At 46.0% G+C, this 26558-nt stretch overlaps 1 protein-coding gene across 3 annotated transcripts in view; it reads right to left on the reverse strand.

The window, feature by feature from the left end:
* The window catches only part of LOC106588596 (CMP-N-acetylneuraminate-beta-galactosamide-alpha-2,3-sialyltransferase 1), a 42892-nt gene that overhangs the window by 6912 nt on the left and 9422 nt on the right, over positions 1-26558 (reverse strand). The window contains exons 2-4 of one of the 3 annotated variants that reach the window (XM_014177753.2): positions 10020-10168; positions 9344-9850; positions 6221-6414 (exon numbers count right to left, since the gene is read on the reverse strand). In XM_014177753.2, coding sequence (XP_014033228.1) covers positions 6221-6414; positions 9344-9634 — 485 coding nt within the window. In that variant the 5' untranslated portion in view covers positions 9635-9850; positions 10020-10168. Of the gene's footprint in view, positions 1-6220; positions 6415-9343; positions 10169-10550; positions 10678-26558 lie in introns of those variants that run through there. The other 2 variants (XM_014177752.2, XM_014177751.2) reach the window with 2 other exon arrangements.

Genomic DNA, 26558 nt, shown 5'->3' on the forward strand with positions numbered 1-26558 from the left:
TGAAATGAACAACCAAACAATGAACAGCCCTGATGGTATAAGTCACCTAAAGAAGTGCTATTCAAACAAGTGTGCTTTTCATTTGTTTATGTACTACTGTAGGTTCACCAGCTGACCTCTATCAAGACACCCATGTCGACTGGATTCCCAATGTGAAGATGAGCAATGCTGCAGCAGCATCAGTTTCTACAATCTAGCTATACTTTGTCCTTTTCCAGATATGAAAGGAGACATTCCTTAGTCATATGAGATGGTTGTCATATGCTGTGCTTTGGCCAATCAATGATTCTGTTGTGCAATTTGAGTAGAGAGCACCTTGCCGTCATGACAAAAGTGCCCCCTTAAACTATATGAATATGTTAAACGTAATTTGGAACGTGTAAAATACTACTGTTTATGATATTGTAAACATACTGTAGATAATACACTATTGTTGTCTGGCTGAAATTAAAAGTATTGTCACCTCTGCTTTGCCTAGCCCCATTGAATAAAAAGTATTTCTTATAGCCCAACTATTATTCATGCTTTTACAATTTAAACACATTTAGCATAGACAACGTAATTGTTGTGGTAGTCTTCGGCAAACCATCTTCATTATCACAGTAGCCCGACTAAGTGCCACTCAGACCTTCTGGGAGAAAAGTATCTGGCAGTGAACTTGGTGGTAGTAGTTGGGTGTATGTTTGAAGAGAAGGATCCAAACTTCTCCTGTTTCCAAACGGTTCACCACCTAGACTACAAGGGTCGGATTTACACTAAACAATTTAATGTCAGCACAAGGCTTGTACAAAAGTCTAGTATAATGATTAGTCTCATACATTGTCTACTGTTATTGTTTTTACATTGAGAACCTAGAGCTTAACAATATGTAAACAATGTGTGAGTTAAGCTATTCTCTGCTTCAGATGCACAATGTCAAGGAGTCTTTTGCAAATGCCCATAAGGCTAATGTGATCATACTGTAGGCCAGTTTACAATTACACACTAAACTTCAAAGAATCAACACTATTTCATATCCTTTCAAAGTGTAGGCTATTATTACTAAAGCATAATTTCAGGTGAACAAAAGAAAGTCCATATCAGATCTGGCCAACCTCGCTCCACTGATCCCTGCTCCCCCCAAGCAATAGCACACTTGATTATTAACGAATTAATTTTGATACATTGAATCAGGTGTGTTAGTGCTGGGCTGGAACAGAAGCCTGCACACCCAGCAGGGTTGGCCTGCTCCAGTTGTAATAAGTTTAAACATTGTGTGTGACTTTTAAACTGTATTTCTGTTCACAACATGTGCTAACATAGGTACATATATAATCCATGGTACACAAGGATGTACCCTTATTCTCTTGGAACCTCTTCATCTGCAGACAGGGTTTCACAACTCTCTGTACCTGAGAACAGAAAACATTCTAAAGAAACAGGCTGCATTATACTCAAATTTATAACGGCTGTCATCAGAAATGGACCAAGGCGCAGCGGGAATGTGGATACTCATTTTTTATTAAAAAAAGGAGTAAAGCATCCACCGGACAAAAACAATACACGACAGCAACAGTCTTGCAGGCACACAAAACGCAATGCAAGAACAACTACCCACAACCCCAAAGAAAAACCACACACTACTATATAGGACTCCCAATCAAAGGCAACTCAACACACCTGCCTTCAATTGGGAGTCCAATCACCCACACAACATTTAACACACACAAACCCCCTGCCACATCCTGACCAAAACTAACACAATTACGCCCTCTGCTGGTCAGGACGTGACAAAATTAGACAGCACTGAATATTATGTTACTATATCTCTCTGTCCTAAGTTTTTGCTCGCTATTGAATAGAACTGGAGAATATTTTCAAAAATGTCCTCCCGCAAAAGGTACCTTCCCTATCCAGAGTAGCCTACTCTCCCTTCTCTGACAGCTTGAATTGATAGCTAATTCTTTCACCCTCTTCCATGGCTGTTAGCTAGCTACAAATGAATTTAGTTAAAACGATAAATACATCAAGATAACTAGCAAATATGAAGTTAGAAAGCTGGTGATATTTAATTAACTAAGCTAGCTATACAGTTTGCTAAATAGCGAACATTACATTAGCAGCTAATTTGAGTCAGACTGCACACTTAAGTTTCTGTAGCAAGCTAGCTAAAAACAACCATTTTCAAGAAATATTTACTTACTTGAATAGGTTCTCACACTGCCATTTTCTGGGTCCTTAGAAAAATGAAATAATGGGCAATCTTCCCAAAGTTTGATGGTAGCAAAATTCAGCCAGCCATGTGGACAATTGGAGAACTTACTGTCAACTGCGTTTATTTTCAGCAAAATTAACATTTGCAAATACTTCTATGAACATAACAAGATTCAACAACTGAGACATAAACTGAACAAGTTCCACAGACATGTGACTAACAGAAATGGAATAATGTGTCCCTGAACAAAGGGGGGGTCAAAATCAAAGGTAACAGTCAGTATCTTGTGTGGCCACCAGCTGCATTAAGTACTGCAGTGCATCTCCTCCTCATGGACTGCACCAGATTTGCCAGTTCTTGCTGTGAGATGTTACCGCATTCTTCCACCAAGACACCACCAAGTTCCTGGACATTTCTGGAGGGATTGGCCTTAGCCCTCACCCTCCGATTCAACAGGTCCCAGATGTGCTCAATGGGATTGACATCCGGGCATGTCGCTGGCCATGGCATAACACTGACATTCCTGTCTTGCAGGAAATCACGCACAGAACGAGCAGTATGGGTCGTGGCATTGTCATGCTGGAGGGTCATGTCAGGATGAGCCTGCAGGAAGGGTACCACATGAGGGAGGAGGATGTCTTCCCTGTAATGCACAGTGTTGAGATTGCCTGCAATGACAACAAGCTCAGGACGATGATGCTGTGACACACCACCCCAGACCATGACGGATCCTCCACCTCCAAATCAATCCCGCTCCAGAGTACAGGCCTCGGTGTAACGCTCATTCATTCGATGATAAACGCGAATCTGACCATTACCCCTGGTGAGACAAAACTGCGACTCGTCAGTGAAGAGCACTTTTTGCCAGTCCTGTCTGGTCCAGCGACGGTGGGTTTGTGCCCATAGGCGACGTTGTTGCCGGTGATGTCTGGTGAGGACCTGCCTTACAACAGGCCTACAAGCCCTCAGTCCAGCCTCTCTCAGCCTATTGCGGACAGTCTGAGCACTGATGGAGGGATTGTGCGTTCCTGGTGTAACTCGGGCAGTTGTTGTTGCCATCCTGTACCTGTCCAGCAGGTGTGATGTTCGGATGTACCGATCCTGTGCAGGTGTTGTTACACGTGGTCTGCCACTGCGAGGACTATCAGCTGTCCGTCCTGTCCCCCTGTAGCGCTGTCTTAGGCGTCTCACAGTACGGACATTGCAATTTATTGCCCTGGCCACATCTGCAGTCCTTATGCCTCCTTGCAGCATGCCTAAGGCACGTTCATGCAGATGAGCAGGGACCCTGGGCATCTTTCTTTTGGTGTTTTTCAGAGTCAGTAGAAAGGCCTCTTTAGTGTCCTAAGTTTCATAACTGTTACCTTTATTGCCTACCATCTGTAAGCTGTTAGTGTCTTAACGACCGTTCCACAGGTGCATGTTCATCAATTGTTTATGGTTCATTGAACAAGCATGGGAAACAGTGTTTAAAACCTTTTACAATGATCTGTGAAGTTAATTTGATTTTTACGAATTATCTTTGAAAGACAGGGTCCTGAAAAAGGGATGTTTATTTTTTTTGCTGAGAGTACATACACACACACAAAAGTATGTGGACACCTCTTGAAATGATTGGATTTGGCTATTTCAGCCACACTCGTTGCTGACAGGTGTATAAAATCGAGCACACAGCCATGGAATCTCCATAGACAAACATTGGCAATAGAATGGCCCGTACTGAAGAGCTCAGTGACTTTCAATGTGGCACCTTCAGAGAATGCCACCTTTCCAACAAGTCAGTTTGTCATATTTCTGCCCTGCTGGAGTTTCCCCGGTCAACTCTAAGCACTGTTATTGTGAAGTGGAAACGTCTAGGAGCAACAACTGCTCAGCCGCGAAGTGATAGGCCAAACAAGCTCACAGAACGAGACCGCCTAGTGCTGAAGAACGTAATGCCTTAAAAATCGCCTGTCCTCGGTTGTAACACTCACTACAGAGTTCCAAACTGCCTCGAAGCAACATCAGCACAAGAATTGTTCGTCGGGAACTTCATGAAATGGGTTTCCATGGCTGAGCAGCCACACACAAGCCTAAGATCACCATGCACAATGCCAAGCGTCGGTTGGAATGGTGTAAAGCTCGCTGCCATTGGACTCTGGAGCAAACTCGTTCTCTGGAGTGATGAATCACCCTTTGACGGATGCCAGGTGAACGCTACCAGCCCCAATGCATAGTGCTAACCTTAAAGTTTGGTGGAGGAGGAATAATGGTCTGGGGCTGTTTTTCATGGTTCGGGCTAGGCCCCTTAGTTCCAGTGAAGGAAAATTCTAACGCTGCAGCATACAATGACATTCTAGACGAACTTTGTGGTAACAGTTTGGGGAAGGCCCTTTCCTGTTTCAGCATGACAATGCCCCCATGCACAAAGCGAGGTCCATATAGGAATGGTTTGTTGAGATCGGTGTGGAAGAACTTGACTGGCCTCCACAGAGCCCTGACCTCAACCCCATCGAACAACTTTGGGATGAACTGGAACGCCGACTGCAAGCCAGATCTAAATCGCCCAACATCAGTGCCCAACCTCACTAATGCTCTTGTGGCTGAATGGAAGCAAGTCCCCGCAGCAATGTTCCAACATCTAGTGGAAAGCCTTCCCAGGAGAGGGGAGACTGTTATAGCAGCAAAGGAGGGGACCAACTCCATATTAATGACCATGATTTTGGAATAAGGAGGAGCAGGTGTACACATACACTACATGACCAAAGGTATGTTGACACTACCAAGTTGATCTGAGCCTTGCTGTTGGAAAATCACCAGTGTTCAACTTTCGGCTGTCACAGATGCACCTCCCCCAGTTTCACTCTCCGACCTTCGTCTACAGTCGGCTTCATTAGCCTTACTGCTCTAACCCTATTTCTTCTTCTCAGAGTATTGGCAGGTCCCTCTAAGATTCTGTAATTCTGCGATCGCATATAATGTGAGGGCTTGCAAATTTGACCAATCACTGCACTATTTCAGCATAAAACAGTCAAATCATCTCAGGTATCGCATTAAACTGACCCATCAACGTCGTACAAAAAGAGGGCTTTCAATTTAAACCAATCACTGCACATTTTCTGCATAATATGGTTCAATCAAGCCACAAAAACAAACTTTTTCCCTCAGCATATTTTCACAACAAATTGGCCAAAATCATTACATATTGCCATGTAAAAATCAAACATTTTTGCCCTCAAATATAAAAAAAATCTGAGCAAAATCCTGGAGGGACTAATTGGCACTAACCCTACCCCCATCTATGTGCCAGAGTGTGTATAGTCTGAACACATAAAACCAAGGGTGATTAACTGCCACCTGCAGTTAAGGAAAGTTTTCTCAGCAGTCAATTTCATTAGCTGACCCCTTCTGCTGACCTGGATGGAATTCTGTGATCCTTCCTTAACCTATATCATGTCCCACCCAGCTGACTACTACAAAATAGCGAAAGCCCTAAATCGCATGGCACATCATGCTAAAACAGGTTTTGGGGCCAAGTGGCTTTGACTTCTATGAGACAAACTGACATGGGAACAACAGGTAGGGCAGCTGACAAGTGTGACATGAAGGGAGGAACGGTCTATGCTAGGGTGAAATCATATTGACATCAAACCAAATGGGGCGTCTACACCTACATGTCACAATGATCAGATCACAGTATAATTAAACAGGTGAGATGATATTCATAGCCTATACAAGCACCTTGATGGAACAAACTTGTGTTTGTTCCAATATAACCTTTCATGAGCTATTGTGATGATAATTGTAAGCTATAAACGCCTTGATAGAACAAAACCGTTTGTATCCCGGCTCAGGTGTAATCTTATCAAAAGGTAGGGGTGTGAATCAAGAAACTGGACTACAATGATTACACTTGTAAAATACATCAAAGCCTAGATATTGGTCAGGCATGAATGCTATACAGAACAAAATCACTCTTATCTGGCTTTGTAGTTCCATTCCTAAAATATATAACTCATAAACCAGAAAACAAGCTTGATGAGTCACCTTATGATGACATCACTGGAGTCGATGAGGGCTCCGTAGTGGGAGCCCTTAAGGTTCCCAGAGTTCCCCACCACAGCACAGGTCCTACAGCGCTCAGGGCCCGCATCCATGTAAAGGTCAGCATCAGGGATGACCTGGAACAACTTCTCCACCACCTCGCTGAAGTTGGCCGGCTCTTGCTCTGCCTGCAACCACTGGAGAGAGAGGGAGACCTTCAAGTCTTTCAGTTTGGTCTTTAACCACTCGGGACAGAGCAGAGACAGTAGAGGTAGGGACACAGCAGAGACAGGGAAGAGGTAGAGACACAGCAGAGACAGGCCAGCCAGCGCATAATTATCTGAGAACCATATGTTTCTTAGATCTTGGTGAGAGAATGATTGTCATATGGTTATTTTGCATACAACCTTCCCATAACGTTTCCTACAGGTTTCTTCATGGTTCTATTTAAAGGAGGTTTTCAAAACATGAGTAATGTTTAAAGAACACTCTAAGGATTTTATTTAAAAACATACTTTCAGTTCTCAGCATAAAAAAAACTCTATCTTGTTAAAGGGACGCTTTTGGATTTCAGCAATGAGGCCCTTTATCTACTTCCCCAGAGTCAGATGAACTTAAAGATACCATTGTTATGTCTGCGTGCAGTTTGAAGTAAGTTGCTAAGTAGCATTAGCGCAATTGCTATCTAGCGTTAACACAATGACTGGAAGTCGGCTAACATGCTAGCAGATACCCATAGACTTCCAGTCATTGCGCTAATGCTAGTTAGTATTGGCTTTCAAAACAGTTATTTATCCCGGAAAAAGGGAGTGGTTTTGGGAGTAAATCCCGGTAAATCTCAGTAACCGGGTTCTCACCATTCAACCCTAGCACACACCAAGACACTTTTTTTTTAACAGAGCCAGTAGATGGACCAAGACAGTTCTCATCAAGCCTCACCTCTTATGAAACAAGTTATGAGTAACAGGAGGTTACCTTCTAGTTAATATTCCATCTACTCTTACATCTAATTGGTCAAGGTGAATGTGATAACCTCATCTCCATAGAACCCTCTCAGGGCATGCGATCCTGTCACGTCTCAGGGCATGTGATGTGATCCTTCCACCTCCAACGTGTATCTCCTGATTTAATTTAATAGAGTCACGATGGTGGCAGCCACTGGTAATAGCCCCAGAATCAATTCTAATTTACAAGAAAGTGTTCCTAACTGGCTTCTAAGAAGGGTGAATGGACTTTTGATGTTTGAATTAAAACGAACAACGGCGTACAATTTGACTGTTAGACATTGTAACCGGGCTGTTCCTAAGTGATCGGCAGCTCATTCTTCATTGTACATGACCTTGCTTTAGAAAAACCAAGAATAAACTGACAAACTGTGATGCAGGGTTGAGGCAAGAATAATTTAGAGCTCAATATACCATCGGCCTACGCTTTGAACTCAATATGGCCACGGATTAGGTTCAAAAATAGAATAGCTCTCGTCTCTGAAATACTGAGAAACAGGGAGTGTAACGTTTTTTTCTCAGTTTATTGGATCTAGACTTCTCTAGTAGTGTTGAATGGTATTCATTAAGTAGTCATTCAGTTCTATCTGGTGGAATCTTAGAAATTAGCCACCTCAAAGTATAGCTGACTAGGAGATGGTATCGTTCATGGGCATTGGTACGCACAGTATCATTAATAACCTCGTCATGGACAAGGTTTTCTTCCTTATCCTGATTATCATTAGGACGGTTAGCCTGATGTGACTGAACCAAACTCACCTGTGTGGTTATTCACCTGTAAGTCTCAGAACCTGACATCACCTGTACGTGTCATCAGCCAGCAGACTGTTCCTCCAGGTCATCAGAGGGTGGACTAACCCAAACTCTCTAACCCTTGCTTCATGTCCACATCCCGGTTCAACCCTAACCCTCAACCCTAAACCTAGCTTCATGTCCACATCCCAGTTTAACCCTAACCTCAACCCTAACCTCATGTCCACATCCTGGTTCAGCCCTAACTCTAGCTTCATGTCCACATCCTGGTTCAGCCCTAACCCTAGCTTCATGTCCACATCCTGGTTCAGCCCTAACCCTAGCTTCATGTCCACATCCTGGTTCAGCCCTAACCCTAGCTTCATGTCCACATCCTGGTTCAGCCCTAACCCTAGCTTCATGTCCACATCCTGGTTCAGCCCTAACCCTAGCTTCATGTCCACATCCTGGTTCAGCCCTAACCCTAGCTTCATGTCCACATCCTGGTTCAGCCCCTAACCCTAGCTTCATGTCCACATCCTGGTTCAGCCCTAACCCTAGCTTCATGTCCACATCCTGGTTCAGCCCTAACCCTAGCTTTATGTCCACATCCTGGTTCAGCCCTAACCCTAGCTTCATGTCCACATCCTGGTTCAGCCCTAACCCTAGCTTTATGTCCACATCCTGGTTCAGCCCTAACCCTAGCTTCATGTCCACATCCTGGTTCAGCCCTAACCCTAGCTTCATGTCCACATCCTGGTTCAGCCATAAACCTAGCTTCATGTCTACATCCTGGTTCAGCCCTAACCCTAGCTTCATGTCCACATCCTGGTTCAGCCCTAACCCTAGCTTCATGTCCACATCCTGGTTCAGCCCTAACCCTAGCTTCATGTCCACATCCTGGTTCAGCCCTAACCCTAGCTTCATGTCCACATCCTGGTTCAGCCCTAACCCTAGCTTCATGTCCACATCCTGGTTCAGCCCTAACCCTAGCTTTATGTCCACATCCTGGTTCAAACTAACCCTAGCTTCAAGTCCACATCCCAATTCAACCCTAACACAACCCCAAGCCTAGCTTCATGTCCACATCCTGGTTCAGCCCTAATCCTAGCTTTATGTCCACATCCTGGTTCAAACTAACCCTAGCTTCAAGTCCACATCCCAATTCAACCCTAACACAACCCCAAGCCTAGCTTCATGTCCACATCCTGGTTCAGCCCTAATCCTAGCTTCATGTCCACATCCCAGTTCAGCCCTAACCCTAGCTTCATGTCCACATCCTGGTTCAGCCCTAATCCTAGCTTCATGTCCACATCCTGGTTCAGCCCTAATCCTAGCTTCATGTCCACATCCCAGTTCAATCCTAACCCTAGCAGTGGTAACATCTCACCTGCCACCAGCGGTATGTGTCGTCAGTCAGCAGGCTGTTCCTCCTAGACATCAGAGGGTGGACAGACAGGTTGAACCTCTCAGTAAACCAGGGGTCATCCTCCAGCTCGGTCATACACTGTCGACAGCCACACTGGCCCTTAGAGAAGAAGCTGTCCGACTTGCGGATGGCGTATTTGAAGAAGTACAGAGAGGGATCTCTCAACGTGTAACTGAAGAGGAACGTGGTGAAAGTTACAATGCATGAAAACACAGTAAATGCCCTGATCTTCCTCCACTTCGATAGAGACATGGTGTAGTGGTAGATTAAAAACTCAGTTGTCTGGGAGGTGGAAGGAAGGGAAAAACAGAGAGAAGCCACTTATTGAAAGTTCCAATTTCCAAGTGATGTCTGAGAATATTTCCTCCCCTGGAGATTCCGTGGCTCTAACAGGCTGAACGCCGGGTTCCTCTGATGAACAGAAACAGTCCCTGTCTTCCTCATCACAATTACAGGCTCCTCTTGACTCTGTTGGAAAACAACAACATCTCAGAGTAAAAAGCTGACCAGAATACTAGTTCCTTATATTTTGAAGGGAAAGCCTTGGCATTCTATAGAAAAATGTTCGGTCAGACAAAAGTCACATAGATGAGGAATCCTTGTGTATGTCCATGATACGTCTGCTGACCAATAATACCGTAATTGAACGGTGGTACACAATCCAGGATGGTCCTGTCAACTTAACGATGGCCAGGTAACTACATCCAGCTGTTCTTCTGCGGTTGACAGTGTGAGGTCAGTGACTTGTGCGTCTAGCATTCACTGCCTGTCCAGTCAATCATTTACCTAGACAGCAAACAAACAGAAAGACATTAATAAAAATACACACACCGCTGAGTAAATGAATGATCATATATTATAAAACATTTCCTTTCAACAGCTTTCAACTTTCAGTATTCCCAGAACCAACTCTAGCTTTATACTAAAAACAGAAAAGCAGGAAGACCTCCTGGGATCTATTTCTACATGAAAGGACATCAGAGCTCCACCATCCAGCAGAAAGTCCTGGGTTTACTGTTAAATGCACAGAAACACAGAACATTTCACAGTATTGTTCACATTCAGCCAAGGCAAGTCTATGGCCATTCTCCGCACCGAAAACACTCTTGTCAAATTATAGGCCAATATGATAAAATGAGGAATTTGCACACAAACATACTAACTTCACCTTTTTACTCTTTACAATCTGTGGGATGTCAGTTTAGCACAGATCTCCAAAAAGACACAGACACCAGAGGTTAGGAGTGTTTTTTTGATGGTGTCAAGAATTAACAAAAATGTAAGAGAAAGGAACAGACTTGAATGTAACACATAACTAGTTTCCTTGAATGCAGATTCCTAGCAATTTAACAAGCAGTAGCTGTTAACTATTACCAATCAGCCTCAACGACTGTTTGCAACACTAGTTGTCTTGAACGTAACTCCTCAAACAAGTTCCAGCTGCTACTAACTGCTAATCAGCCTCAATACCTATTCTCACTTTCCTTAAGCCCCTAGAGTTGATTGTCGCACTGGTGCAATCTTCTACCCTCAAGCCATAAGACTGCTGAACAATTTATCAAATGGCCACCCGGACTATTTACATTGACCCCCCTCCCCCGTTGGTTAAGAGCTTGTAAGTAAGCATTTCATGGTAAGGTCTACACCTGTTGTATTCGGCGCATGTGACAAATACATTTTGATTTGAATCTAAGTAACATAATAAAAAAATCCCCATCAAAATCCGTCAATTTAAGCTAGCGATATGAGACGTCCCCAAAATCAGTCTTCTCACAAAAAGGTCTGTAGCGTCCGTACAGGTTGACCTACAAACTATTATGACTACTCTATGGACACAGAGACGCTCTACAACCCCCACAAGTGTCACGAGACTCATCTGAAAGTAACCGGTACGGAAGTATGAAGGTAGTATTGTGCCAACCCCAAAAAGGGGTTAAATATGTGTAAAAAAAGGAAACATATTTCCTGAGCTTTCTTATGTCTCCTAGATATAGGGCAGACACTTCAAAACCTTGTTTCTTATGATACATTTTTTGACAGACTTTTTTGTAATTTATGAATGTTGCTCAATGCGTTTCTCTGGGCTATTGTAGTACAGGCCATATAGCAGTAAAGCCCCCCCTACCATCCTACTTAAATCTGACCAGTCATTCCTCCTGTTTCGTGTCACATCCCTTCTCCCCCCTTCCCCCACCTCCTTTCTCCTTTTACTTATGTTGCCTTTACCACACCAGCCTAACTACCACGACCTGGCGGTGATGTCTACCTGAGACTCCAAGCCAAACCCTACAGAGTCAGCCCCTCTGGATCCTTCATCTGCAGCCCTCGGCTTCATCCAGTTCATTTTCATTTCCTCACTGAATCCTCATTCTCACATCCATTCCATTTCCTTAATAAATATTCTAAACCCATTTCATGTCTGGTCCTTAAACTCGTGAAATGAGGAATCGACCAGGAAACCCTGGGTCTGCCCTGCAGGGAGAGACGGAGGAGCAGTGGTGGTGAAGGGTGTCTGGGAGAGATGATGTAGAGGATGGTGGGTGAAGGGAGGGATGTCTGAGGCTGTGTGGGAGGGATCGTGATTGCTCTGTGGATGGGTTAGTCTGAGAAAAACATCACCCTTTCATAAGGTAACTGAACTAAATGACTATTGCGCCGTAGCACTCACTTCTGTCATCATGAAGTGCTTTGAGAGGCTAGTCACCTCCACCTTACCCGACACCCTAGTGCCACTGCAATTTGCATACAGCCCCAATAGATCCACGGATTATGCATTTGCCATCGCACTGCACACTGCCCTATCCCATCTGGACAAGAGGAATACATATGTAAGAATGATGTTCATTGACTACAATTCAGCCTTCAACACCATAGTACCCTCCAAGCTCATCATTAAGCTTGAGGCCTTGGGTCTGAACCCATCCCTGTGCAACTGTGTCCTGGACTTCCTGATGGGCCGCCCCCCCAGGTGGTGAAGGTAGGAAACCACACCTCCACTACGCTGATCCACAGTGGTGTGGGGGCTGTGCTTTGGCAAAGTGGGTGGGGTTATATCCTGCCTGTTTGGCCATGTCTGGGGGTATCATCGGATGGGGCCACAGTGTCTCCTGACCCCACCTGTCTCAGCCTCCAGTATTTATGCTGCAGTAGTTTGTGTTGGGGGGCTAGGGTCAATCTGTTATATCTTATCCGGTGTCCTGTGTGAATTTAAGTATGCTCTCTCTAATTCTCTCTTTCTCTCTTTTTCTTTCTTTCTTTCTTTCTTTCTTTCTTTCTTTCTTTCTTTCTTTCTTTCTTTCTTTCTTTCTTTCTTTCTCTCTCTAGGAGGACCTGAGCCGTAGGACCATGCCTCAGGACTACCTGGCATGATGACTCCTTGTTGTCCCCAGTCCACCTGGCAGTGCTGCTGCTCCAGTTTCAACTGTTCTGACTGCGGCTATGGAACCCTGACCTGTTCACTGTGATTACTATTATTTGACCATGCTGGTCATTTATGAACATTTGAACATCTTGGCCATGTTCTGTTATAATCTCCACCCGGCACAGCCAGAAGCGGACTGGCCACCCCTCATAGCCTGGTTCCTTTCTAGGTTTTTTCCTAGGTTTTGGCCTTTCTAGGGAGTTTTTCCTAGCCACCGTGCTTCTACACCTGCATTGCTTGCTGTTTGGGGTTTTAGGCTGGGTTTCTGTACAGCACTTTGATATATCACCTGATGTAAGAAGGGCTATATAAATACATTTGATTTGATCCTCAACACAGGGGCCCCACAAGAGTGTGTGCTCAGCCCCCTCCTGTACTCCCTGTTTATCCATGACTGTGTGGCCACGCACGCCTCCAACTCAATCATCAAGTTTGCAGACGACACAACAGTAGTAGGCCTTATTACCAACAACGACGAGACAGCATATATGGAAGAGGTGATAGCCCTGGAGGAGTGGTGCCAGGACAATAACCTCTTCCTCAACATCAACAAAACAAGAGCTGACTTCAGGAGACAGCAGGGGGAGAATGCCCCCATCCACATTGACAGGGCTGCAGTGGAGAAGGTGAAAAGCTTCAAGTTCCTCGGCGTACAAATCACTGACAATCTGAAATGGTACACCCACACAGAGTGTGGTGAAGAAGACGCAACAGCACCTCTTCAACCTCAGGAGGCTGAAGAAATTTGGCTTGGCCCCTAAGACCCTCACAAACTTTTACAGATGCACCATTGAGAGCATCCTGTCAGGCTGTATCACCACCTGGTACGGCAACTGCACCGTCGGCAACCGTAGGGCTCTCCAGAGGATGGTGCAGTCAGCCCAACGCATCACTGGGAGCACACTGCCTGCCCTGAAGAACATCTACAACACCCGGTGTCACAGGAAGATCATCAAATATCTCAGCCACCCGAGCCATGGCCTGTTCACCCCGCTATCATCCAGAAGGTGAGGTCAGTACAGGTGCATCAAAGTTGGGACCGAGAGACTGAAAAACAGCTTTTATCTCAAGGCCATCAGACTATTAAATAGCAGTCACTAGCCGGCCTCCACCCAGTACCCTGCCCTGAACGTAGTCACTGTCACTAGCCAGCTACCACCCGGTCACTCAACCCTGAACCTTAGAGGCTGCTGCCCTATGTACATAGACATGGAATCACTGGTCAATTTAATAATGGAACACTGGTCAATTTAATAATGGAACACTGGTCACTTGAATAATGTTAACATACTGTTTTACTCATTTCATAGGTTTATACTGTATTCTAGTCAATGACATCCTATTCAACTGTTGCTGTACATGTACTATTCTAGCCTATGTATTCTTCAGGTATACTATATATTCTATCTATATACTGTCCATAATTTCTATACATCCCCATCACATACAGTGAGAGAAAAAAGTATTTGATCACCTGCTGATTTTGTACATTTGCCCACTGACAAAGAAATGATCAGTCTATAATTTTAATGGAAGGTTTATTTGAACAGTGAGAGACAGAATAACAACACAAAAACCCAGAAAAATGCATGTCAAAGATTTTATAAAATGATTTGCATTTTAATGAGGGAAATAAGTATTTGACCCCTCTGCAAAACATGACTTAGTACTTGGTGGCAAAACCCTTGTTGGCAATCACAGAGGTCAGACGTTTCTTGTAGTTGGCCACCAGGTTTGCACACATCTCAGGAGGGATTTTGTCCCACTCCTCTTTGGAGATCTTCTCCAAGTCATTAAGGTTTCGAGGCTGACGTTTGGCAACTCGAACCTTCAGCTCTCTCCACAGATTTTCTATGGGATTAAGGTCTGGAGACTGGCTAGGCCACTCCAGGACCTTATTAATGTGCTTCTTCTTGAGCCACTCCTTTGTTGCCTTGGCCGTGTGTTTTGGGTCATTGTCATGCTGGAATACCCATCCACGACCCATTTTCAATGCCCTGGCTGAGGGAAGGAGGTTCTCACCCAAGATATAACGGTACATGGCCCCGTCCAATGTCCCTTTGATGCGGTGAAGTTGTCCTGTCCCCTTAGCAGAAAAACACCCCCAAAGCATAATGTTTCCACCTCCATGTTTGACGGTGGGGATGGTGTTCTTGGGGTCATAGGCAGCATTCCTCCTCTTCCAAACACGGCGAGTTGAGTTGATGCCAAAGAGCTCCATTTTGGTCTCATCTGACCACAACACTTTCACCCAGTTGTCCTCTGAATCATTCAGATGTTCATTGGCAAACTTCAGACGGGCATGCATATGTGCTTTCTTGAGCAGGGGGACCTTGCCGGCGCTGCAGGATTTCAGTCCTTCACTGCGTTGTGTGTTACCAATTGTTTTCTTGGTGACTATGGTCCCAGCTGCCTTGAGATCATTGACAAGATCCTCCCGTGTAGTTCTGGGCTGATTCCTCACCGTTCTCATGATCATTGCAACTCTACGAGGTGAGATCTTGCATGGAGCCCCAGGCCGAGGGAGATTGACAGTTCTTTTGTGTTTCTTCCATTTGCGAATAATTGCACCAACTGTTGTCACCTTCTCACCAAGCTGCTTGGCGATGGTCTTGTAGCCCATTCCAGCCTTGTGTAGGTCTACAATCTTGTCCCTGACATCCTTGGAGAGCTCTTTGGTCTTGGCCATGGTGGAGAGTTTGGAATCTGATTGATTCATTGCTTCTGTGGACAGGTGTCTTTTATACAGGTAACAAGCTGAAATTAGGAGCACTCCCTTTAAGAGTGTGCTCCTAATCTCAGCTCGTTACCTGTATAAAAGACACCTGGGAGCCAGAAATCTTTCTGATTGAGAGGGGGTCAAATACTTATTTCCCTCATTAAAATGCAAATCAATTTATAACATTTTTGACATGCGTTTTTCTGGATTTTTTTGTTGTTATTCTGTCTCTCACTGTTCAAATAAACCTACCATTAAAATTATAGACTGATCATTTCTTTGTCAGTGGGCAAACGTACAAAATCAGCAGGGGATCAAATACTTTTTCCCCTCACTGTATATACTGTATACTGTGTGTATACACTATATATTTATAATCCGGACTCTGAAATTGCTCGTCCTTAATATTTCTATATTTCTTAATTCCATTATTTTACTTTTAGATTTGTTGTGTATTGTTAGATATTACTGCACTGTTGGAGCTAGGAACACAAGCATTTCGCTACACCCGCAATAACATCTGCTAAACATGTGTATGCGACCAATAAAATTTGATTTGACAATCACAGCTGAACTGCAGGCCTCAGCGCATATCCACATAAGGATTAAACGATAGGCCTCTCATGCTACCGCTACACTGAGTCTTTGTAGGAAATATGTGTGTGGGGTGGGGTTAATGGACACATTAATGTGATAGGTGGTGTATTAAACTCAGGGAGTCCTTGGAGACATAAGGCCAGGTACCGTAGATGACAGACTGAACAGACTGTATGCTATAACAGATGGTGGCTGGCTGTGTTTGACAATGGTATGTGTCGTCTAGTTTGCTGACCTTGTCCTGCTGGAGGTTGGCAGCTTTGGATTGATCAAAGTTCCCAAAGCTGAAACAACAGAGCATCTGTGATGTAAACTTCAGAGCAAGAAGGAGGAAGGAAGAGAGGGGGGGAGGGAGGGAGGGGGAGGGAGAGAGAGGAATAGAGGGAGGGATGGAGGGGGAGAGAGAGGGGAAGGGAGGGAGGGGGGAGAGAGAGAGGGATAGAGGGAGGGATGGAGGGAGAGAGAGAGGGGGAGGTAGGGAGAGAGAGAGGGATGGAGGGAGAGAGAGAGGGGAGGGAGGGAGAGAGAGGGGAAGGGAGGGAGGGAGGGGAGAGAGAGAGAGAGGGGGAGAGAGAAAGGGAGGGAGCAAGCGGGAGGGAGTGGGAGCGAGGGAGGGAGGGAGAGAGAGAGAGAGAGAGAGGGAAAGCTGTGAGTTCTAGAGGTTCTCTCTAATCTCAGGCTTATACAAGTCATCAACTTTACAGGATGGAGCAACAGAAAAGTGCTCTGGATTGTGTTTTGAGAGAGTTTTTTCTCTCCTGCTTCCTGTGAGCAATTTCAGCTCTCAAACTTCTGCAGAGATGAGCCCTTGAATCCCTTTTTTATTACTTGTCTGACAGCACATCTGTAGTGTACAGAACATTCAAGATAAAAAAATAACCCCCACCAAAACATAAAGCTACTAAACACATTACATACTATGTAGTGAGTTTCCTCACTCGTGGAAATTACATTCAGATTTATAAGTTTCTCTTACAGTCATTTACAGGACTTTGATCAGGCTGTTTTTACATCCCATCAAAATGTTACTTTGATAGCAAATTCAAATTTGGTCAGTTTGAGGAATGATAAGCATTTCCCAAAGTTAAAGCTTTTAGACCAAGCAAGATGGCAGCCTCCCAAACATGTTATCTAGGCTTGCATTCCAAATGGCACCCTATTCCTTATTGTGCACCACTATGGGCCCTGGTCAAAAGTAGTGCACTATATCGGGAATATGGTGCCATTTGAGACGCAACTTAGACACAGGATAAGATGGATGTTTCCGATTAATCTTTGGGAGGGAGGGGAGTAGAGAACACCTCTCATTTTAGAGAGTGGTAGTCAACAGTCTTTTCCTACAGGGAAAAAATAAATGTTATTTTCATCAGACTGACGTTAACCTCCAATATACACAGTTTATTTGTCACTTTAACCAGATTTAAACCCCAGGTCAACATAATTTAAAAGGTTAGTTGAAATCATGTAGAAATTACATTTGCTGACAAAGGTTCCATCAGGTTTTTGCTCGGAAAGGGGGAGTATGCTTGGTGTTGGTGGAACTTGGCATAGCTGGGATGTTGAACCACATCACACACACACACACCACCGTGTGTGTGTGTGTGTGTGTGTGTGTGTGTGTGTGTGTGTGTGTGTGTGTGTGTGTGTGTGTGTGTGTGTGTGTGTGACCAGTACGACCATACATAATCTGGGCCGACAGTCAAATGCACTTGCTTGCCCAACTTCTGGGAACTGTTGATCTACTGTTAGAGGAAGTATGTCTTGAGTGACTTCCTTTTATTCTGGCCCCTATTGTCCTCACTCTGTTGTGACAGACTGAGGCAACCTTTTCACCTTTTCAAACATACAGATACATAGTGTCACATGTTTTGCAGATGCTTGCATTGGGTAGCTTGACTATATACATGATCCTGTACTCTCTGTACAGGAGGCTCTCACTCCATCTCGCCTGCGTGGGTGAGGCGACCAGCCTCCTTATTATAATACGTTTTTAATAAAAGTAATACCTTGATTGATTATTGATTTTGCCTCTCCTCGTTATTAGTTAAAGGTAGAATTTCCACCACTGTTCACAAATGTATAGGTGTATTTTACTCCAATAATGGTTGAATTGAAGAAGCGTAGGCTGTTGCCAATCAATCACTGTTTTTACGACCCGTGGACACCCAGTGAAAAATGCGCTCTTGCAAAAGCTGCATAGTGCAGATCCCAGCCTATGGAATAAAAGTTTGAGGGAGTTCCTCCCAGGTAAAAAAAATAATAAATAAAGATTGCGTTTTTGTTAACTAGCACTTGTAATGTAATGTAAATGTTGTAAACTCCTCTTTGGTACTGTGCTCCATACATACGCACTTTTGATAGACTTCAACATCTGCATATTATTGAGATATCAAAGTATCAACCATAGAGATCCTATTATATTAGGCATTATAATTCCTAATTCTATGGTGTCACCAACAAAAACATAAACAATAGGCTTAAAAACAGCATAGCCTTCCCTGTAGCTCAGTTGGTAGAGCATGGTGTTTGCAACGCCAGGGTTGTGGGTTCGATTCCCACGGGGGGCCAGCACAGAGAAAAAATGTATGAAATGTATGCATTCACTACTGTAAGTCGCTCTGGATAAGAGCGTCTGCTAAATGACAAAAAATTTAATTTTTCAGGTCATGCAAATAGCACTTTTCAGTAGTGCTCAAAAAATGCCAATCCATGAGAGCATCATTTCTTTTTCAACCATGTTTTGAAGCAATGAGCCCAATCATTCTTCCATGACAAAAACATAAGCTAATAAATCCTATTTTGGGGTTATTTTTAGGTATTAACAATTAGAATTATCTACATTTCCATATTTCCAAGTCATATTCTTGAAGATCAAGGGGCATTTAATTAATTGGAATGACTGGAATTCTGATAGACTGGTTTTTAATGTAAATATATAGCCTACTCGTTTTATTATCTGTGTTGAAGTAGAAAGTAATGGGTTAGAAGCCTACATGACCTATTAATGCAATTGATATGCAACTTTTCAGGGGAGTCAGGAACCAAAATACACAGTCAGTTAGGAAAGCTAAGGCTAGCTTTTTCAAACAGAAATTTGCATCCTGTAGCGCTAATTCCAAAATGTTTTGGGACACTGTAAAGTCCATGGAGAATAAGAGCACCTCTTCCCAGCTGCCAACTGCACTGAGGCTAGGAAACACTGTCACCACCGATAAATCTACGATAATCGAGAATTTCAATAAGCATTTTTCTACGGCTGGCCATGCTTTCCACCTGGCTACCCCTACCCCGGCCAACAGCTCTGCACCACCCGCAGCAACTTGCCTGTTTCTCCTTCACCCAAATCCAGATAGCTGATGTTCTGAAAGAGCTGCAAAATCTGGATCCCTACAAATCAGCCGGTCTAGACAATCTAGACCCTCTCTTTCTAAAATTATCAGCCGAAATTGTTGCAACCCCCATTACTAGCCTGTTCTACCTCTCTTTCGTATCATCTGAGATCCCTAAAGATTGGAAAGCTGCCACGGTCATCCCCCTCTTCAAAGGGGGAGACACTCTAGACCCAAACTGTTACAGACCTATATCATTCCTGCCCTGCCCTGCCCTTCTAAAGCCAAGTAAACAAACAGATCACCGACCATTTTCAATCCCACCGTACCTTCTCCACTATGCAATCTGGTTTCCGATCTGGTCATGGGTGCACCTCAGCCACGCTCAAGGTCCTAAACAATATCATAACCGCCATAGATAAGACAGTACTGCGCAGCCGTTTTCATTGACTTGGCCAAGGCTTTCGACTCTGTCAATCACCGCATTCTTATCGGCAGACTCAATAGCCTTAGTTTCTCAAATGACTGCCGCACCTGGTTCACCAACTACTTCTCAGACAGAGTTCAGTGTGTCAAATCGGAGGGCCTGTTGTCCGGACCTCTGGCAGTCTATGGGGGTGCCACAGGATTCAATTCTCGGGCGACTCTTTTCTCTGTATACATCAATGATGTCGCTCTTGCTGCTAGTGATTCTTTGATCCACCTCTACGCTGACGACACCATTCTGTATACATCTGGTACTTCCTTGGATACTGTGTTAACAAACCTCCAAACGAGCTTCAATGCCATACAACACTCCTTCTGTGGCTTCCAACTGCTCTTAAATGCAAGTAAAACTAAGTGCATTCTCTTCAACGGATTGCTGCCCGCACCTGCCCGCCCGCCTAGCATCTCTACTCTGGACGGTTCTGCCATAGAATATGTGGACAACTACACATACCTAGGTGTCTGGTTAGACTGTAAACTCTCCTTCCAGACTCACATTAAGCATCTCCAATCCAAAATTAAATCTAGAATCAGCTTCCTATTTCGCAACAAAGCCTCCTTCACAAATGGGAACTTGTTCTCAACTGGCCTCCCTGGTTAAATAAAGGTGAAATTAAAAATTAAAATGCAACATCCATTTAAGGCCAGCTATGTAAACTCTGACATAGATTTATCTTGCAATGTTGACAAGTGGTAATATTGTATTTTCTAATCCCTCTTAAGGGGAAAGTAAAAAGTAACAAAGTAATCTGATTATGCTACTGAGTTTGGGTAATCCAAAAGATATGCTACTGGTTACAATTTAGGACAGGTAACTAGTAACTGCCCAAAGCCTCACTGGGTGCACACTGCCTGCCCTCCAGGACACCTACAGCACTCGATGTCACAGGAAGGCCATTAAGATCATCAAGGACATAAACCACCCGCGCCGCAGCCTGTTCACCCCGCTACCATCCAGAAGGCAAGGTCAGTACAGGTGCATCAAAGCTGGGACCGAGAGACTGAAAAACAGCAGCTTCTATCTCAAGGCCATCAGACTGTTAAATAGCCATCACTAACCGGCTACCACCCAGTTACTCAACCCTGCACCTTAGAGGCTGCTGCCCTTTATACATAGACATGGAATCACTTTTCACTTTTATAATGGAACACTAGTCAATTTAATAATGTTTACATACTGCTTTACTCATTTCATATGTATATACTGTATTCTATTCTACTGTATTTTTGTCAATGCCACTCCGACATTGCTCATCCTAATATTTATATAATTCTTAATTCCATTTCTTTACTTTTAGATGTGTGTATTGTTGTGAATTGTTACATACTACTGCACTGTTGGAGCTAGGAACACATGCATCTGCTACACCCGCAATAACGTCTGCTAAATATGTGTATGTGACCAATCAAATTTGTTATGATTTGATTATAACAGATTACACTTACACAGTCACTCACTCACTCACTCACTCACTCACTCACTCACTCACTCACTCACTCACTCACTCACTCACTCACTCACTCACTCACTCACTCACTCACTCACGCACTCACAGATAATACAGCTATGACAGATAATCAAATTATTCACCCAGGTTCAGGTGCAGCTTGAACAGCACACAGCAGGAGGTGTTTAGAGCAAGTTCATATAGAACAAGTAATCGATGTGAAAGAGCAGAAATACAGAGTTTAGGAATGACATTTACTCAGGCAGCTATTGGCCGCCTAGCTGGTTTTTCCAGTGACAATTTTAAAAACATTAATGTGATGACTCTGACTCTAATGCCGTAGAGTGGGCAAAGCTGTCAAAGGCAAAGGGTGGCTACTTCGAAGAATCTCAAATATAAAATATTTTGATTTGTCTAACATTTATTTTGTCACTACATGTGTTATTTCATAGTTTTGAAGTCTTCACTATTATTCTACATTGTAGAAAATAGTAAATAAAGAAAAGCCTTTGAATGACGAGGTGTGTCCAAACTTTTGACGGGTAATGTACATGTCAGTACATACACACAACAAGTAGGTCACATGGGGAGAGGGGTTCGTTAAACTGTGTGGTGTTGCTTTATTTCTTTTTTTCAACCAAGTTTGCGGTTCACAATGGATAGGCTACCATACAAAAAGGAACGAAGAAGTGCAGCAAGTTAAGACGTATCATACATTAACTGCTTAATAACAGGCATTTAGGTAACAAAGAAAGGTCTAACTTAATTGTCCCCAGAGGGTTGCAAAACCAAAGGTATGTAGTGTCATGTTTATGGGAGTTTAGCATGCTAGTATTCCATTACGTTAGTATAAAGTCATGTCGTTTGTCCACGGATAAACTAAAAATATGAGTCTTAATCAGGATGTGAAACCATGAGACTGTACATAATGAGTAACTGATAGTATCTATGCTTGTCCCAAATAGCCCTCTATTCTGTCATGACTTCCGCCGAAGTCGGTCCCTCTCCTTGTTCGGGTGGCGTTCAGCGGTCGACGTCACTGGTCTTCTAGCCATCGCCGATTAACCTTTCATTTTCCATTTGTTTTGTCTTGTTTTCCCACACACCTGGTCATCATTCCCTCATTACAGGTCGTGTATTTAGTGCAAATGATTGCCTTAGTAAAGTGCTTTGTACACTCATCTCTGCTCTTCTCCGCCTGGCTTCGATGCACCAGCTACACTCACCTCTTGACAGAATTACACACCCGCAAGATGGAGTCAGCAGGAGTAGGTACCCCTGGTATAGGGGCCGAGGAGCGCATCCGGGAGCACACGGCGATTACTCACCGCCTCGGCGCCGCCATGGACCATGTCGTCCAGACGATGGACCACTGGGAGAGACAGAGAGTCCCTTCAGCGCCCTCCCCACCACCACCGGGGTCTCCACTACTCACCCCCTCCACACCCGGTTCCAGTGGGATTCGTCTCGCACTTCCCAGGGAGTACGATGGGACGGCTGCACGCTGCCAGGTTTTCCTGTTACAGCTGGACCTTAACTTGGCAACCGTCCACCAGGCTCCTTCAGGCCGTGAGAAGGTGTCCGCCCTCGTCTCATGCCTCTCGGGGAAAGCCCTGGAGTGGGCCAACATCGTGTGGGGAGAAGGAGATACGGCGTTGGACCATTTTGAGGATTTCACCCGCCGCTCGTTCACCCTCCCGAGGGTAGAGCGGCGGGTGAACGTCTCTTTCATCTGAGACAGGGGACGAGGAGCGCCCAGGAGTTCGCTATGGACTTTCGGACCCTGGCCGCTGGCGCGGGATGGAACGACAGGGCCCTGATCGACCACTATCGCTGCAGTTTGTGCGAGGACGTCTGTCGGGAGTTGGCCTGCAGGGACACCACCCTCACCTTCGGCCAGCTGGTGGACCTGTCCATTCAGCTGGATAACCTGCTGGCCACCCGTGGACGTCCAGACAGGGGTCTGTTGGTTCCATCCCCCAGCACCACTACTCCGATGCCCATGGAGCTGGGAGGTGCTGCGCTCAGGGAGACCGGAGGAGGTACCGTCTCGTGCACCATCTGTGGCCGCAGAGGTCACACTGCCGGTCGGTGTCGGGTTGGTTCCTCTGGGGGTTGAGGCAGCAGGCAGGGCACTCTGGCGTCACCCCAGGTGAGAAGGCACCATTCTCACCCAGAGCCCTCTGTTGCATGTTTTTGTTTGTTACTTTTCCTGAGTTTTCCCCGCATTCCCAGCATAAGGCGCTCGTCGATTCAGGCGCGGCTGGGAATTTTATAGACAGATCATTCGCCCATAGTTTAGGGATCCCCATCGTTCCAGTGGCTATGCCCTTCCCAGTTCACGCCTTAGACAGTCGACCATTAGGGTCAGGATTGATTAGGGAGGCCATCGCTCCTCTGGGCATGGTGACGCAGGGGGGCCACATGGAGAGAATCAGTCTCTTCCTCATTGACTCTCCTGCATTTCCCGTGGTGCTAGGCCTACCCTGGTTAGCTTGTCATGACCCCACTGTTTCATGGCAACAGAATGTTCTCACGGGGTGGTCGCGAGAGTGCTCGGGGAGGAGTTTAGGGGTTTCCGTTGGTGCTACTACGGTGGAAAGTCCAGACCAGGTCTCCACCGTGCGCATTCCCCCCCAAATATGCCGATTTGGCTCTCGCCTTCTCCAAAAAGAAGGCGACTCAATTACCACCCCATCGACGGGGGGATTGTGCGATAAATCTCCTGGTAGACGCCACACTTCCCAGGAGTCACGTGTATCCCCTGTCACAGGCGGAGACGGTGGCTATGGAAACATATGTCTCTGAATCCCTGCGTCATGGGTACATTCGGTCCTCCACTTCACCCGCCTCCTCGAGTTAATTTTTTGTGAAGAAGTAGGAGGGAGGTCTGCGCCCGTGTATTGACTATCGAGGCCTAAATCAGATCACTGTGAGGTACAGTTACCCGCTACCTCTTATCGCCACTGCGATTGAGTCAATGCACGGGGCGCTTCTTCACCAAACTAGATCTCAGGATCGCTTACAACCTGGTGCGTATCCGGGAGGAAGACGAGTGGAAGACGGCGTTCAGTACAACCTCAGGGCATTATGAGTACCTCGTCATGCCGTACGGGTTGATGAATGCTCCATCAGTCTTCCAAGCCTTTGTAGACGAGATTTTCAGGAAACTACACGGGCAGGGTGTAGTGGTGTATATTGATGACATTCTGATATACTCCGCTACACGCGCCCAGCACGTGTCCCTGGTACGCAGGGTGCTGGGTCAACTGTTGGAGCATGACCTGTACGTCAAGGCTGAGAAATGCCTGTTCTTCCAACAGTCCGTCTCCTTCCTAGGGTACCGCATTTCCACCTCAGGGGTGGAGATGGAGAGTGACCGCATTTTAGCCGTGCGTAATTGGCCGACTCCCACCACAGTAAAGGAGGTGCAGCGTTTTCTAGGGTTTGCCAATTACTACCGGGGGTTTATCCGGGGTTTTGGTCAGGTAGCGGCTCCCATTACCTCACTGCTGAAGGGGGGACCGGTACGTTTGCAGTGGTCGGCTGAGGCGGACAGGGCCTTTGGTCACCTGAGGGCTCTGTTTACCTCGGCTCCCGTGCTGGCCCATCCGGATCCCTCTTTGGCATACATAGTGGAGGTGGACGCGTCCGAGGCTGGGATAGGAGCCGTGCTCTCTCAGCACACGGGTACGCCACCGACGCTCCGCCCCGTGCCTTCTTCTCGAGGATGCTCAGCCCGGTGGAGCGAAACTATGATGTGGGGGACCGGGAGCTGTTGGCTGTCGTAAAGGCTTTGAAGGCGTGGAGACATTGGCTTGAGGGGGCTAAACACCCTTTTCTCATCTGGACTGACCACTGCAATCTGGAGTACATTTGGGCAGCGAGGAGACTGAACCCTCGCCAGGCAAGGTGGCCCATGTTTTCCACCCGTTTTGTTTTCACCCTTTCTTACAGACCAGGTTCCCAGAACGTGAAGGCAGACGCACTGTCCCGGCTGTATGACACAGAAGAGCGGCCCATGGATCCCACCCCCATACTCCCGGCCTCCTGCCTGGTGGCGCCGGTAGTATGGGAGCTGGACACGGACATTGAGCAGGCGCTACGTGCAAAGCCCACTCCCTCCAGTGTCCCGCTGGGCGTCTGTATGTTCCGTCTGTTGTCCGTGACCGGCTGATCTATTGGGCCCACACGTCACCCTCCTCTGGTCATCCAGGCATCGGTCGGACGGTGCGCTGTCTGAGTGGGAAGTACTTGTGGCCCACTTTGGCTAAGGACGTGAGGGTTTATGTTTCCTCCTGTTCGGTGTGTGCCCAGTGTAAGGCTCCTAGGCACCTGCCTAGAGGGAAGCTACACCCCTTATCCGTTACCACAACGGCCTTGGTTGCACCTGTCGGTGGTTTTCCTTACCGATCTTCCTCCCTCACAGGGTAACACCACGATCCTGGTCGTTGTGGACCGGTTTTCTAAGTCCTGCCGTCTCCTCCCTCTGCCCGGTCTCCCTACGGCCCTACAGATTGCGGAGGCCTTATTTACACACGTCTTCCGGCACTACGGGGTGCCTGAGGATATCGTGTTTGATTGGGGTCCCCAGTTCACTTCGAGGGTCTGGAGGGCGTTCATGGAACATCTGGGGTCTCGATCAGCCTTACCTCGGGTTTTCACCTCGAGAGTAACGGGCAGGTGGAGAGAGTGAACCAGGATGTGGGTAGGTTTCTGAGGTCTTATTGCCAGGACTGGCCGGGGGAGTAGGTGGCGTTCGTGCCCTGGGCAGAGATGGCCCAGAACTCGCTGGGGTACCAACCGGTTCTGGCGCCGTGGCATCAGAGTCAGATCGAGGCCCCTGCGGTGGACGACTGGTTCAGGCGCACGGAGGAGACATGGGACGCCGCTCATGTTCACCTTCAGCGGGCTGTGCTGCGCCACAAAGCCAGTGCAGACCATCACCGCAGTGAGGCCCGGTGCCCCGGGTCTGGCTCTTGATCCAAAACCTGCCCCTCCACCTGCCCTGCCGGAAGCTGGGGCCGTGGTTTGTGGGGCCATTTAAAGTCCTGACGAGATTGAACGAGGTTAGTTACAGGTTACAGCTTCCCCGTGATTACCCCTCGTTCCATGTGTCTCTCCTCAGGCCGGTGGTGGCTGGCCCGCTCCAGGAGTCTGAGGTGCGGGAGGTTCC

The sequence above is a fragment of the Salmo salar genome, chromosome ssa27 (assembly GCF_905237065.1).
Source record: "Salmo salar chromosome ssa27, Ssal_v3.1, whole genome shotgun sequence".
Lineage (NCBI taxonomy): Eukaryota > Metazoa > Chordata > Actinopteri > Salmoniformes > Salmonidae > Salmo > Salmo salar.